We start from the raw sequence: 16,536 nt of genomic DNA on the forward strand, positions 1-16,536 counted from the left end.
GGGCAGGGAGGGGAAGCAAGACCCCAGGCTCAATCCCTGAAAGCAGGTAGGGACCTTTAACAGAGTAGGGAGATGGAGGCTGTACAGTCCTGTGTCATTAGGGATGCTGCCAGAAAAGCTGCTTTCTCATGAGGCCAGAGCAGCACCTGTGACAGCACTGCCAGTGCTCTAAGAGCAGAGGTGGCCAGAGCGCAGCCAGGGGGGCTGTAAGGCAGCGACAGCTCGGGGCCAGCCCCTTCCTTTTGCTTGTGTGTGAAGAGAGAACGCAGGGCTGTGACTGCAGTGCTTCAGCAGATCCAAAGGAGGGTTTGAACAGCTGGAGCAGAGTGTCAGGGCAGCAGGAGACAGCTCCTGGGCCTGCTCAGCTCTCCATTCCCCGTCCTACTGCACATTGCCGTGCTCCTCCAGGGCCTGGGCTGGCTCCTGGCAGGGTGGAAGGTGCAGGCTGGAAGCCTCTGGGCAGTGCTGCTGGGAATATAAACCTATTACAAAGGGCCTCAGTAATACAGTACTCAGCATCCAAGTTCATTCTTTCATTCTTGTTTTCTTTTCCCCAGTTTCTGATCTATAGCTCAGTCTGGGAAAAGACCAGAGATACAAATCAGTGGCTGCTTGTAACATGAAGCCAAATTTGTCTTTTCTATGCAGTGTGAGAAGTTCTCAATGAGCAGCTTTGTTAAAAACCAAATCAAGTTTTGTAGAAATACTGCTGACTCTACTAATTGCACAATCTGGCTCCCTCTAGTCCTGAAGAGACTCATCATGCCTGACAATGGGCTAACATCCTTACTAAGGCTGCCAGTCTTGCACAGATGTTACACTGTTTCCCAATGAGCACTGGGACCTTAAGCGTGATGATATGAAACCTTTAATCATTAATTGAAAACAAGCAATTTGTCTGTGATCTCAGTTTGACAATCCATAAAATAGTGCTTCTTCAATGACAAGTTAGCAACTCGGTTACAAAGAACAAAGTTTAAACAACACAACAGTTGTATGCACAAAGCTACCACGTCTTTTTTTTTTGTTTGTTTTTTAATCAGGAAAAAAATTTATTTATAAAAACGTCTCATTTAACTTACTGTCGAGTCTCTAGCTGAATAATACAGTGGTTTAGAACACTAACGGCCCATGCTTTTATACAGATTAGCCAAAGCATGAACATCAATGAAAATCAACCCCCGAAAATAACTTGTCTCTGCTTTATGTTATGAGCCACAATAGTGTTAAAACTGGAACAGTAATGAAAGCAACACAAGAGTTAGGAAGCACAGTTGCTTAAAGAGTAAAGGAAGTGTTTTCTTTTGATGTCTCAGAATAATAAGAAAATTAGAAATGGCAGAAACTCCTCTGTAGATTAGTCCATAGAAAGCATTGTCTCATGGGGCTTTGGAAAAGTCCTGTCTGGTGGCTAATGCACTAGGGCATGATGAGATACATTACAGAGCCCCCAGGCCAGTAACTTCTGAAGACAGCCTAAAATGTAGGAACAAAAACGAGGAAAAGAAAAGGAAAAAAAAAGGCAAAAAAAAAAGAAAAAAAAAGAAAAAAAATCTTCTCACTATTAAAAAAATACCACTCGAGTACAACCAGCATAGAACAGCATTTCAGTGCAGGCAATTTTTCTCACACAAAGATTGGTGGAATTTTTTTTTCCTTAAATGTCAATTATTGAAACAGTTACAATAATCCAGAACAATTTTACAGCAGTTTTCTAGAGCTTTTAAATAGCTGTGGTACCTTGACATTATTCCCAGTTTTTCCTTCATTATATGAAACCAGGAAAAAAAGAAAAAAAAAAAAAAGAAAGGAAGCCACAAACGAACAAAAAAACCACAAAACCAAAAAAAAACCCAACAAAACCAACAAAAAACCCCATTTGGATAAGTGCAAATTGTAACAATGGCAGTTCTACAAATGGTTACAGTGACAAAACTTAGTGCAAAGGTGCTAAGGTGAAGAAAAGCCCACAGAATACAGAAATGACACAAAATACTGAGATAGTACTTAGCCCTATACAATAACACACTTTGAAATACCATGTTTTAAAAAGTATTGCATTTGCATTGTGTTTTTAGTTTATATTAAAATGCACTGAATACAGTTCAATTGTTAAAGCTTTGTGTCCAAGGAGTGCAGAGTGGATGAACATGGCGGATTAATGGGATTCTGGTTTTGGAAGTGGTGAGGAAAACAATATTGCATTACTGAGTTATGCAACAGAAATTAAAAAGAAGGTGGATGGACAAACATAAAATGCAGTTAAGAACTAGTTCCAACAGCTGGCAACCAGCCACTCCATTCCCCAGCTCTCTTGGCTTTGGCTGCCATTACCTGTCTCGTTTTAGTTAATCTGAGCATCCTGAAGTGCTTGGTAAAGGGATGGGATCTGTCCAGGCAGTAGCCTTTGAATGACCTCTAAAATGCTGCATGTTTTTCATGATTACCATACAACCTGACTGCATGATTAGTGGGGAGTTAAACAGGGATGTATTTTGTAGAGAAATCTAATGAAAAATGGTCATTTTGGCTGAATAAAGCATACATGAGAGGAAATATGAGATAGTGATGGCATCTGGCTTGTACTTGCTCAGAAATACAGGAATAAGAACTGTGTCAGTGTATGTTAAACATCTGATTGCAAAAGGAGGAGCTTCCTCTCTCTCTCTCCCCCTCCCTCCCTAAAGCAGAGTTCTTAAAATTGCGTTTTTCCAAAGTGGAGAAAAATGGTGGCACCCTTTAAAAGAATCATGTGGAAAGGCACAGGTACCTGGTATTTTTTCCTTACTGATTTACAGTCATTTTAATTTAGCAGTTTTTCTCAGACCAGAAAGCTTCATGTGTTGTATGCACAAGTACCTGAAGTTGGTACCTCCTAACTGCCATCTCCTGCTTGTAGGAGGATTTTGGGATGGGGAATGGGGGTCTCCAGGCCTTTTGGGAGCAGCAGAATGACTGAGGGGGCCAGCAGCACTTCACAGGGCATTGCAGGGGCTCTGAAAAGTGCTGGATTTGCACGTGCTGGCAATAGAAAAAATGCATCACAGATGCCAGTTTGCCATGAGGAATTGTTCTGCAGTTGGAGTGATCCCTGCACATGGATCTAGGTGTATTTTTATGCCGGGCAGCGTTGCCGGAGCAGGACCCGGCTGTCACCGTTTTGCCTCATTTACGTTTTTTCCCTTCTCTTCACTGTATCTCCCTTGCTGGGCTGGGGGCAGCCCTGCCTTGCCGTGGGGCTGCTGAGGGCCAGCCCTGGGACAGTATCCGGGGAGAAGGAGCCCGGGCTGGCACCTGCTGGCTGTTGGAACTAGTTGGAAGGTGGTGCCTGGTGTTAGGTGTTATGGAGAGCGGAAGACGACTTGAGTCGGCAACAGTTAACACTAGCAATCGAACAGAAAATAAAAGATGCCGTATTGTTTCCTTGATAACTAGGATCTACCACAGACTCTTGGCAGAGCTGGCAAAGCTTGCATTGTGTCTCATCCCTTCAATATGGAGCAAACTTCTGGCGGTCAGATTTCTTAACCCCGCTCGTCGAAGGAATTTTGGCAGTGTAAGCGGACAAACTCCCCGTGGCCCCCGCGGCGGCCGCGGCATTTAGTGCCAGGAGTGGGACAGTTTTCATGCCAAGCAGACTGGAGACAGGAACGGCATAGTGGGTGGTTGGCAGAGTTGGTAGGGGAGGGGGGGTACTGACGGAGGCGGCGGAGGCGGCCGCCAGCACGGCCATGGAGGTGGGGGTGGAGGTAGGGGTGGCAGACTGAGAGAGGTTCATGTTGAGGTCAACAGGGGTCGTGACGGAAGCGGTCTGGGTGCTGACTTTAGCCATCTCTAAGCTGCAAACGAAGAGAGGAAGAGGAACAAACAGGTTGGGAGGGTTCAGCCAGGGCGGTGGGGCCGGGAGAAGGAGGAGGAGGAGGAGGAGGAAGGGAAGGAGGGAGGGAAGGACAGCAACCACGAAAGGGCAGGATTCAGGATTAGATCGGTGGACGAGGGGGACAGACGAGTGGGAGGGAGAAAGGGGAGAGAGAGAAAAAAAGGGAAAATGAGGGTCAAAGGAGGAACATGTTATGTGTTAAAGAAGAGAAATAACAAAAGGGTTTTCCATGATTTGATGGGAAAACATTACTGAGACTAAAGTTCTTTCAGAACAGAAAAAAAGAAAAAGGAATAGGGTATGGGGGTGTTGATAGTTCATTTTACATATGAAAAAAAGAAATCTAAGGAATGCAGGTAATGGTAAAAAGATGGAAAAATGAAACTTAAAAGAAAACTTAAAATAACTATGAAGTTTACTCCCCAGCACTGGTATGGTGAATTTTGCTTTTCAAAATTAGGGTATTTTTGAAGGGGGACGCGGGGGGTTTTGGTAATTTTTTTCAATTTGTCAGTTTTGTGACACAAATAGTACACTTAATCATTTTGCTAGGATGAGAGGAGACTGAGCAACAATTTGCTGCTTCCATTTAAGGCATAAAGTTTTGGTTGTTTTGATTTTTTGTTTTTTAAGTGAGTTAGTTTTTTATTTCATTCACTGTGAGGTCAATGTGCATTTTTCATATAAAACAAACCAGATTAGCCAGTGTGTTCACTTCACTTTATACTTTCTCCAGACTTTTTTTTTTAATACCACAACAAAATATTTATGCAATCTAATCATAAGTAAATTAGTAAAAAGGAACACTGAAGAACACCCCGGCTTGCACAGCAGTGGTATCCTTCCTGAGCCTGCACAGTGGTTACAGTGAACATGACAAAGCTTTCCAGCTGACACACAAGGTACCACATGGATACAACAGACACATCCCCAGACAGACCCCACCAGCACCAGGAACTTCCAGACTGACCTGACCTCCAAGCCCAGGGCAGTGATGGGCTCTTGGGAGGGTGTAGGAATCAAACCACCCTCACTTTAATCTAACTCCACCCATCAGCAGGCGAGGTGAGTTTGGCCCATATACTTTTGCTTTTCTGTACATTTTCAGACATTAAAATACAATAATTCCAAGGACACACTGTTGTCTTCGTATGCCAAAATGTTTGCCTAGATAAATCCTCCCTTTGCCCATTTGCCTGTTGCAGCTTGTGCACTGGCTTTTGGGTTGGCAAATGACACAAATACTAATTTCAGGATGCTTTTTGCAGGGGACCAGCTGGCAGCTGTGGCAGCCTAGCATAGAAATAGGACTATGGGCTAGAAAATCTTTGCTAGCTGTGATTGCATGTGTATTCCTAGTCAGTTTGGCGTTGTCTTTTTGGCAATTACTAACTTGTCAGGCTCCTGGGCTTTCTCCTGAGGTGAGCTGAGGAGCTGTAGCAGCTCCTTGCTTCCAGAGTGAAGTGCCAGCAAGCTGCTGGCTGGCCATGCAGAGGACTTGGTGCTTTCTTCCCACACCCCATCAGGCTCAGGAAGGCTTCCCAGCACAGGGTTTGTGCTGGTCCCTGTTGGGAGCTGGGTAAGCAGGCTCGGAGAGCAGCTTACATGGAAGGAAACATGGTCACCCCACACAGGGCTTGGAAAGGCTTCTCTTTTTCTCACCTTAAAAACAGTTTTGAGGGTAACAGCCCCATGGCCATCCACTGCCAGAGAAAGGCAATGGCCAGCATGCTGCCTGCCTCATGCAAGGATGCAAGGATCTACAGGATACACAGGCAATGGGGTCACTGGACTAGAGCTTCCCAAAGCACTGCTGCTGATGGTGAGTCTGAAGGACACCTGAAGTGGGTCTGAGATAGGGAGAGGAGTGTGGAGGAGAGAGGGAGATGTTTGAGCACCGAGCTCCTCTCTCCTCCACAAAGAAAAGAGGGCTCTTGGAGCAGAAACACCTCAGCAGCTTTTGCTGGGAAGCTGGAAGGAGCACATCTGTGAGGAGCTGGGAGGGAAGGAGGGAGAGTGTATGAAATTCAGACTCCTTTGAGGGAGGTGAAGTTTTGATTTTCCTACCCTGAAGACTTTATCTGTCCCCATGGATGAGAAACTCAGCTTTTCTAAGCAGAGAGAAGTGCACGCTTGTGCTGCTTGCCATCTACTCACACAGAGGGGCTTATGTCAATCAGAGACTCCAACTCCACTGTACATCCTCAACTTGGGGGTGTAGGAACTACATGTGATACCTTAGTATGTTTTGAAAAACTCAGTTTATACAGTTGGATTTTTTTAGTAATACTCAGTATTATTCTGGGATGGAGGTCCATAGAAAGGTAGTGCAGGACTGTGTTTCAGTGACTCCAAATTTGTCTACTGTGCATTTTATAAAACCAAAAAAATCCTTACTGATATGGGGGGGGGGGGGCGGGGCGGTGTTAGAGTCTAAGCTTTTTCCTGCACTAGCAGGGAGAACAGATCCCACAGGCCAAAAAGCTGGTGTTGGTAGCAGCCATTCCAACTCCCTGTCTCTGGCTTAATCTCATAGGTATTACTGTAGCAGTAATTTGCCCTCTTTCCCATCTATTACTTGTGACAACTCACAAGGTGGGAGTTCATCAGGTTAGCTATCATCTCTCCCATACCAGCGGCAATTTCCCAAACCAACTGTGGATGCAACAACGTTGCATATGAAAGGGGATGAGGGGGGTGAGGCGGCCTTCATGGAGAATTTCACAGTGACAATTTTACACTGTCCCTCTGCAGGCCTGCACCTTCTAAATATATACACTGAAGGCCACATCCTGCATTACCTGAAACTGGTGAAGAGAAGAGAGCAGGTGTGGCTTTGGCAGTCCTGTTGGGTCTGTGAATGAACTTCTCTTAAAAAAAATACCTTCAGGAAACTGCCCTTCAACAAGGAGCAAGTGCTGCTGGCTAAATTCATTTATAATCCAAAGCCAGATAGTACACAGAAAAACTAAACTGCAGTTCAATCTTAATAAAAGCAAGAAGATGGAATTGGGTAATGAAAATCTTGTTACTACAGTGGAGACCAGTTAAAGAGACAGAAGGCTTTACAGAAAAAAAGACATTTCAACTGCAAACAAGCTAAGACACGCTCTATTCATACAGAGGCCAGCGCTCGGGTAAGCAATACAGAATCAAACCAATACTTTATAAGATTTAAATCTCTGTCTTGATAAGATTTCAATATATTTATATATCTATAATTTAGAATATACTATGTACATATCCAACACCAGATTGCAATAAAAGTCTTAAAGCAAGCTGATAAATTATTCTATAGACAGCAACTTTGGTTGGAGGATAGCTCCATAGATAGATACACACAATATGTTTCAGGAATACTGTGGATAGATAATTTTGGTTTTTTACATCTTATGTTGCTGAAAGACATGGGTTTATGCAGAAATACTGGCCCTGGAAACTAATTCCCACAAACAATAGATCTTGCAGGGGAGAAAAGATCTACCTTATGCTGAATGCTTATATAGCTGTTATTTCTTGTAATTATTATTTTCACATAGCAGACCACGCTTTGGGCAGTCTGGGTGCTGTATTCATCTCTTCCCAAAGCTGTTTTATGCCACTGTCTTTAAAAGAGACAGGATCACCTGTGGCAGGTTTAGGAGGTGGCTCCCAGCACACAGAGGCAGCAGCAGCAGCAGCAGCAGCCTGGCTCTGCACCTCTGTCCTGCCCCAGCCCCTAAACCTCACTAGAGCAAAGCTCCCGCCTGCCTCTCAGCTGCTCAGCCCTCCTCCAGTGCGACTGAACTCACACTGCTGCTGTGGTGGCACCCGGCTGGACAGCAATGTCTCATGTGAAAGGACAGGTCTGGAACAGTGTCACTTTTTAAAATGAAAAAGCCACCTTAATTGCCTATGTTACCTTACAGCTTAATTTAGTACACATTACTTTAGGAGTCTTCATTTACAAATGAAGTCACTTCATCTAAATACAGTTCCAACACATGGTACATAGTAATATATGATGGTTTATTGTAGATGATGGTAACATATGACTTCTATCTAGAAATTTAACAGGAGCAGAATACTTTGTTTCTGGTTTCACCGGGTATAGATAGAGATCCGTGGTATGTGACTGCTGAGGAGTTTTCTTCTTTACGAAAGTATGTTAAAGACCTCATATAGATCCCATTCCACCACAAGAACCATTAAACAGTGATCAACAGAAGTGTGAGAGTTCACAGATTTTTCTAAAATGAGTCAAACAGTTTTGTTCACTAGAGTTTCTGTCTCTGGTGAGCAGCTCACTGCAACTCCATTAATAAGTACATTATTTTATTTGCATGCTTTAGCTGTCTTCAAGATCCTAAATTGTTATCTTCCGAGATCCAGATGCATGCCATATGGTGTTTGTGCAACTAAAAATGAAGGGGTCTATTCTCGTCTCGATGTGTGGGGAATCCCTGAACACCAAGAGAAGAACATATCCTTAAGGGTTAAAGGAGGGAACACATTTTTATTTGATTACAGGGCTTACGGAAGTGACTTATATTTGCTACAAAGAATATAAATCAAAAGAGCTGTAGGTTGTTGTTTTAAGATTCTGGAAATGGTTTATCTTAGTTTTCACAGTGCCACCCCTACATGAATCTTTTCCTAGGAAGCTGCTTTCAGGCTAAATTGTGAAAAGCAGTGTATTTGTCTGCTGTAACACAGAGCTGCACAAACATCCCATTCCTCCACTCCAGCCATTGCAGTGGTGCTCTACAAAACTGGGATGGAGAGGAGGCTGGACCACAGGAAGCCACAGACCTGCTGTGACTGCAACTCCCACATAAATCACGTGCTTTGTACTACCTTAACAGCAAACATAGTTAAACACAAAGCTTGATTCATATCACAGTAATTTTGTGGGGGGGGGGGAAATAAAATAAAATAAAAAAAAGCCATAAAATACATAGCTATTCCCCTCCCCCACCATATGTTACTTCAGTCCAGCATTTACAAGGAGATCTATGAGACAGCACTATATCCATTGCACTTTCTTCTCTACATAATTGCAAATAAAAGTGGGATCAATTTTAATATTTTTCTAAATAATCATATAAAAACTGTTAAGAGACCTAAGCCATCACCATGGCTTAGGTAAACAGCGAGTGCTTTCATTAATTCTGGGACCAGGAAGTGGAGAAGCAGATAGTCTCACCCTGTCTCATTAGGGAACGCTTCTTACAGATTTGTGGTGCTGTTTCTGAAGAAGTAAATCCTGTGCCTCTTCAGCAACCTAATGTCAGTTTATCAACTCTGAATGGCAATTTCCACTTGGTAAATTAAATCTATTGTGCAATCTGTTTCACTATATTTACCATTCAGGATAGTAAAATGGGTCTGTGAAAAGTGTTTTTCCTCTAAACAATTTATGATTTTCATTTAATTTAATTTATCCACTGATATTTTAGGTGGATGATAATATGAGTATTCAGATTTTGCAGCTTTTTCATTCAACATGTAGCTGGAATTGCACCGGATTAAGCTCCTTTTCATGTAAGCCAACAGCAAACCCAGGTTCTAATGATACAGGCTTTACAAACCATTAGGAACTGAGTAATACTATGCAAAATGGACACTGCAAAGCAACTTTCTGGATCTACCCAGGACAGACATTTGCTGGAGAGCAGACAGAGCAATCTCGCAGAAGCATGATCACTTACAAAGCCAACTTACCTTGCATTAATGAGGTACTGTGCTAAGCTGATGTTTGCAGGGGATCCTGTGATTGTAACTTGTCGTTCTGCGGAGCCTTCTGTGGCATTAGCAATCTTGATCTGCGCTCCTGACATCTGCCTGATTTCATTTATCTTACTGCCTTGTCTGCCAATAATGCAGCCTATTAACTGGAGCGGGACAAAGACTGAGATTAGTGCCACAGACACAAGCAAAAATCACTTAACTGCAATCTGTAGTATTGCTAAAAAAATGGTTAGGAGCAGCTCAGTAGCTAAACAAAAAGATTCTTGCTCTGCTGTTTGGAAGGAATCTCTAGTGCAGTCTATGGTCTCTATGGTCATATGCCTCTAGATCCAGTTTTGCTGCTACATGGTTAAGTCAGCATCTTTGGTGTTTCAAGACTATTTCACTGTCTCCATGGTAGAAAATGGCAGCATGCTGTGATGCTGAGAAAACCAAACCACTTGCCAGTGGCAGCAGCAAGCCAAGAGCAGCAGCTGGAAGCCAGGCTGACCATCCAGAGCTGCTGTGTGTGGCTCTGCACCTTTCCAGAGCACTGACAGCCCTACATCTCCCTGGATACACGTGGCTCTTGCTTGGACAGGTAGTGTGCATTAAAGTCAGTGGGATTTACAGCTGACTGCAGGCAGAAGCAGGCATAGGAAGATACTGAAATTTATCTGCCTTCCTTTAGAGAAACTTACCAAAACTCTTGTTTTGTGAACAGAACTGAGCCTGAGCTCTGTGTGTGTGTGCATATGTGTCCCAGGGTGTTTCTGCTCCAGCATGGGGAGCCCCTAGGAGCAAGTGGGCACGGAGCCAGCAGCTGATGCTGAGATGTTTTGGTTTCTGTAAGGGTGAGGAGGGGAGTTTTGTTCTGTGTTAAGGAAGGATGGGCCCCGAGAAGCTCAGCCCTGGCCAGAGTGAGTAGAAAATGGAAACTTTGATCTGCCGGTGTGTTGATGCTGGGATAATGTTGCCAGTTTTGCAGAAGGATATGCCAGGATACAGAGACTGCCACTCTCCCTGCTGCTTCAGGCCCTGATGTGTTGAATACCCTTTGTGGTACTGAAGCCCTTGGAGTAACTGGCCAGAAAGAGATTCACAGTTGTTCACATGTTTTATCAAGAGAAGAAAAACCTCCCAATGCAATCCTTGCTTCACACTCAGGGACAAACAGAAAGCCAAAGTGGATACCCAGGTGGCTGAAACAAAGACCAAGTTTTGACAAGCACAAGAGGAGCAACCACGAGAGGGGAAAAATGGGGTGGCAGGAAATGCACACAGGATTTCCCATCCTGCTACAACAGGAGGGACTTGCTGAGCTCCCTGTCCTCATCCCAAGGAATCTCTCTGAGTGTGTGACTACATGCCAGTGCAGAGGAGTGGTGTGTGCTTCACCAGGAAGCCTCTGGCCTGTCTGTGTGCACACCAGTGTGCCTGCACTGGCTGTCTGTGGGCAGCACAGGGACCCCTAAGCCTCTGCTTCTGATGCCTCAGTCTCACTGGCCTCCGTGGTCTGCAGGGAGTGAAGCTGGGGCAGGAGAGGAGAGCAGCAGAGCAGGCACCTGCTGGGGTCACTCAGCAAGCTGCCACTTGTACATGCTGGGGGTCCTCAGTGATGCTCAGACTGTCACCCAGGTGGGTCAGTGCAAAGAATGTGCCATTCTCCTAGCTGAGTTTGAGTTGAGTAGTGAGGATTCAGTCCACACTGGTCAAGGACACTGGTGATGCTGGTGTCTGGAAGAGAGGTTTGATAACCTTTGGCCTGAAGCTCTCCAAAGTCACTCTTCATTGTTGTGACAACAGGATGTTTGGACACCCTCTGCAAGCTGTGACATGGTCTGCAGCTCGTGCAGAACACACAACTCCATCTCATCTGCCATGTGAGAAGGGTAGCAGTGCTGGGGGCTTGGGCTCTCTCTGGGGTGCCTTTCTCATTACATGTTATTACACTGAAATTTGAGCAGTATCTGAGTATTCAAGAGCTGATGTGTTCTAGAAGAAGTTCAAGGGACATTTAGTTATGGGCATTTTGTTTTATATAAAGAGACGTGCCTGAGATGCCTTGCTCTGAGATGGAATTGTCAAACTGCATCCAACCAAACACCTCTGGTGCCTTTGGGAGAGGAACCAAACCTACCGCAGACTATACCAAGCCTACTACACACTGTAGTCTAATACTGGACGAACAAATAAATGTAATCAGCAGTGGCACAGGGTCCTGTTGGAGGCCTGTCACTTGTGGTGTCCCCCGAGTTCAGTACTGGAGCCAGTGTTAATGTGTTAATAAACGACTCAGAGGAAGGGGCAGAGGCCTGCTCAGCAAGGTCCCTGATGACACAGAGCTGGGAGGATTGGGCAATACCCCAGGGGGCTGGGCAGCCCTTCAGAGGGACCTCAACAGGGTGGAGATGGGCAGAGAGGAACTGTCTGAAATTTAACAAATGTGGGGGCTGACCTGCTGGAAAGCAGCTCTGTGGTGAAGGACCTGGGGGTCTTGGTGGACAACAAGCTGTCCATGACCCAGCAGTGTACTCTTGGGGCCAAGAAGGACAATGAGATCCTGGGGAGCATTAGGAATAAAAAACACTGCCCAGATCAAGGGAAGTCATCCTGCCCCTCTACTCAGCCCTGGCGAGGCCAAGTCTGGAGTGCTGTGTCCAGTTCTGGGCTACTCTGGACAAGAGAGACACAGAGTTCCTGGAGCAGGTCCAGTGCAGGGCCACAAAGATGAGTAAAAGACTGAAGCACCTCTCTTATGAGGAAAGGCTGAGGGAACTCAGCCTGTTCAGCCTCAAGAAGAGAACTGAGAGCAGACCTCATGAATATAAGAATCTGAAGGGAGGGTGCCAAGAGGGTGGATCCAGGCTTTTCTTGGTGGTGCCAAACAATACGACAAGAGGCAATCAATGGGCAAAAACTGATGCACAGGAAGTTCCACCTGGATGTGAGGAAGAACTTTTTCACTGTGTGGGTGACCAAGAACTGGGGCAGGTTGTCCAGAGAGGTTGTGGAGTCTCCCTCACTGAAGATGTTCATGAACCATCTGGACACAATCCTGTGCCATGTGCTCTAAGATGACCCTGCTGGAGCAGGGAGGTTGGGCCAGATGGCCCTGTGGTCCCTGCAACCTGACCCACTCTGAAATTCACCCACTCTGGGAATACTTGTATTTTAAATATCTATAATAGACACATATGTACATACACACACACACGTATGTACATGTACATGCATCGATATTTTGACTCCCTCAAGACTTGGGTGGAAGAGCTCACGTAGATGTGCATCAAGCCCAGTAGTCTGTCTCTGACTGTGGCAGTAACCCATCCTTACAAGAAAAAAAAAAGGTAAAACCAGTGTGAGGTATAAAATAAAATTTCTGCTGGTATTTCAAATCCCCTCCTAAGGCTTACAGACCACCTGATCAGTAGCTGCTATCTCTGCCTTTATGCACAGTCCATTTGCCTGACAACTTCTTTTTGAACCTGTGTCTCCTTTTGCTGTCCAAGGACCATGGCAGTGACCTCCAGAGCTTGCTGATGTGTTAAGTATCAGCATTTGTGTTTACACCTGAAAGTTTCAGCTGGTGTACCCTCCTTCTTGATCTGTGAGCATCAAGTAAAAATGGTTCCCTTTCCACTTTCTCTACACCACCTCTGTCTGTCTTCCCCAAACTCAACACACCTCATTTCTGCTTGTGCCAAAAAAAACTTCAAACAAACCAACCCTAAAGCATGCATTCTGCTTTTTGCCTTTTTCTAGCTTTACTCTGTTCTTTGATATAAAGTTCTGCTGCCACGAATGGGAACAGAACTGAGTCAGGAGTCTGGACTCTTAAAGGGTGGGATTTGAAGGTCTCCTATAATTTGTCTCACCTCCAAATTACTGATGCTGATGGTTTCTCCCAATATGCTATGGCATCTGTGGTTCAGCTACCTCTCTTCCATCATTTTATTTTCCCCATAATGCTAAATATAAATGCTTTACATATATATATATAAAAAAATAAATAAACAAATTTTCCTGTAATGCTAAAGCACTGACAGAGTCTAATGAAAGAGTTCAATGCTGCAGAGCATTCACTGCCACAGGAAATGACATGAAGATTTTAAACACTGGTGAAAAAGAATCAGTTTCCTTTCTTATAATGCAGTGCTTGTAAAAAGGGCCAAGAATTAGCCTCTGTAACTTGGTATCTGCTGTCAGGAGCAGAGGGCTTGACCACAGGTACTCAGGGATCCCCCCGGTTCCCTGCTGCCAACACAGCCAGTCCATTTGCTTTGGCAAAGCCTCTGCATTAGCTAAGCAAGCAGGTGCTCATCAGGAATGAGACTCTTCAATCTCTTTTCAGAAAGATACAGGCTGAAACTCTTAGTTTCAGGTTTAGGTTGGTCTGTTTTCTGTTTTTTAACTAGAAGGTCTGGGGCAGAGTACTCTATAGGGGGAAATATCTCCTGAGGCAGATTATAGTTCTTTACAAACTTGCAGCAGGGCTGGAAAAAGATGCCTAAATACTCTGTATCGCTTAAGAACAATACAATAATAATATTAAGAAATTTCTTTGCCACAACAATGCAAAATCTGGACCATAATAATTGCACAGACTTTGCAATAAGCCATATAGAAAACTGAGAAAATGTGGGCTGCTCTGAGAACATTTTGCACATGTGGGTCCTGCTCATTGGCAGGGAAGTATTGGAGGTACCACAGGGAAATAAAGGCAATTCTTCAAGTCTGCCATATCCATCTTGGATGGATTGACACTTCTGTTTCTATGGCATAGTGATCAGATTTACAGCTGCCCTAAAATGTTCTTGGTGCTTTCTGTGGGGTAAGTTGCTTTCCTGTTGCTTGTCCCTGCCTCTCCCATATATATGCAAAATGTGCCTAATTTTTATGAGATGGATTTTTAAATTATTATTGGTCTAGTATTTACTCCCAATGGATGTTTTGGGGTACTGACTTATGAAATCTTAAGACATCTATTATCTACACCCAAGGGTGTCATCTCTTCTTTCTTTTAAGGACTTGTTTATGCCACTTTATTCTGGGATTTAGGTGAAACACACTTATGCTGTATAACTTGGGCAGTAGTGGAAGGACAGACAAGATCCCAGCAAGGAAAGAAATGCAATCAAATGCCCCTGTAAGAGGCTTTGATGATCAAAATGAGATACTATAAAGACCAAGGTGACTTCTGAGATGGACTGGGAGAAGTGTCCTCTTTGTTCTCTTTTTGGAGTTACACAGAAGTTATGAAAAAACCTAGAAAAGCAAATCTTCTGAATTCATTATTTGGAGGGGAAGCCTCAGCTTTTAGCATGTGAAAAATAACTTTCTGTAAACTTTTTTTGTTCTCCAGCATCTCTTTGTTATTGAGCAACAGGTTTATTGCAATTGCCAGCATATTGCATGAAGAAAGCAGCATGATGTTTTTACAGAAATTATTAATAACAGAAAAATAAATTTCTGTCACTGCCCAAATGCCAGAGGGAATGAGGAAAATTTATTTTAATATGAAGTGATTGTAAAAGGGTATTTGTATCTATTTGCTGTGCACTAGGCTAAACTCCCATCTCTTCATTGTCTTTATATCTGATTTTGCTCAATTGTGTTCTTACTGAGGTATGCTTACCATTATCTTGGTCTTTAAAAATATATAAAAGTATATAAAATATATAAAAATATATAAAAGTGTATAGCACATGTAGCTATACACTGATTTCTCTGGTAGCAGCAGAGCATGTGGGTATTTGCAGGTCTCATGGTGTTCTCATGTGTGCTGGACTTTTACACAGACAAGCACAATGATAATAAAGATGTGGAACTCGTGCAGCACAGGGGATCCCTGGAGCTGGAGCAGGCAGGGGACAAACCCCAGGCAGCTTCAGGGCTGCACTGCAGCTCTGTGCCAGGGCCTACAGCTTCCTTCACCTTCAGCCAGAAAAACAATCCCTGTGCCATGCTGACAGCCTGTCCATCAAAACTGGCACCAAGAGATGCTTATTGGGAAAGCAAAGTCGAATTGCCCACGCAGGCTTTGTGCACAGCTGCTGCTGCCTCTCCCACCCTGACCTCCCTCCACACACAGCATCTGACTGATGGTGCCTGTGCCTTCCCACCCTGCTCATTTCTCTCTGTCTCCCTCATATCCTCATTTCTCTTTGAATCATTAAGGCTGTACATCACCTCTAACATCACGGAGCCCAGTGATTAACCCAGCACCATCATTTCATCCCTAAACCAAGTCCTCAAGTGCCACATCCACAATGTCCATTTGAACACTTTCAGATGGTCTTTTGAACACTTCCAGGGATGGTGATTCCACCACTTCCCTGAGCTGCCCGTTCCAATGTCTGACCATCCTTCCAGTGAAGACATTTCTCCTAATATCCAGTCTAAACCTCCTCTGGTACAGCATCCTAAGACCACTTCCTCTTTTCCTATCATCCACTTGGGAGAAGAGAACAACCTCCACCCACCTACAGTCTCCTTTCAAGTAGTTACAGAGAACAATCAGGTCCCTTCTGAGCCTCCTCTCTTCAGGCTGAACAACCCCAGCTCCATCAGCAGCTCCTCATGGGACTTGTGCTCAGACCCTTCACGAGTTTCATTGCCCTTCTCTGGACTTGCTCCAGCACCTCAATTTCTGAACCGTGTCTTTCCTGAACTGTGGAGTCTAAAACTGAACACAGCATTTGAGATGTGCCTTCACCAGAGCCAAGCACAGGGGGACATTCACTGCCCTGGTCCTGCTGGTCACACCACTGCTGACAAAAAGAAAAACATTTTTGGCATTGGGCTGCCTGGAGAGCAGCCCTAGTGCAGCTGTGATGGGGCACAGTATGCATGGCCACACTGGGAGACCCCAGGGAAGGCACCTGTGAAATTCCCAAGCAGCTCCTGCTACCTGACAGGACAAGAGCCAGTTCTCCCCTCTGCTC

General features: G+C 44.5%; 1 protein-coding gene across 15 annotated transcripts in view; it reads right to left on the reverse strand.

Moving 5' to 3' along the window:
* The window catches only part of LOC128942722 (poly(rC)-binding protein 3-like), a 495,488-nt gene that overhangs the window by 9,058 nt on the left and 469,894 nt on the right, over positions 1–16,536 (reverse strand). For 9 of the 15 annotated variants that reach the window (XM_054285355.1, XM_054285359.1, XM_054285351.1 and 6 more), the window contains 2 exons: positions 9,584–9,753; positions 2,689–3,839 (listed from right to left, as the gene is read on the reverse strand). The exons of 2 other annotated variants lie outside the window; for them this stretch is intronic. In XM_054285355.1, coding sequence (XP_054141330.1) covers positions 3,491–3,839; positions 9,584–9,753 — 519 coding nt within the window. In that variant the 3' untranslated portion in view covers positions 2,689–3,490. Of the gene's footprint in view, positions 1–852; positions 1,477–2,688; positions 3,840–6,316; positions 8,323–9,583; positions 9,754–16,536 lie in introns of those variants that run through there. 4 more of the 15 variants (XM_054285363.1, XM_054285362.1, XM_054285360.1 and 1 more) reach the window with 3 other exon arrangements.

Source organism: Melozone crissalis, unplaced genomic scaffold (assembly GCF_028551555.1).
Source record: "Melozone crissalis strain CALT ecotype California unplaced genomic scaffold, PUWL_Pcris_2 ptg000042l_1, whole genome shotgun sequence".
NCBI classification, from domain to species: domain Eukaryota; kingdom Metazoa; phylum Chordata; class Aves; order Passeriformes; family Passerellidae; genus Melozone; species Melozone crissalis.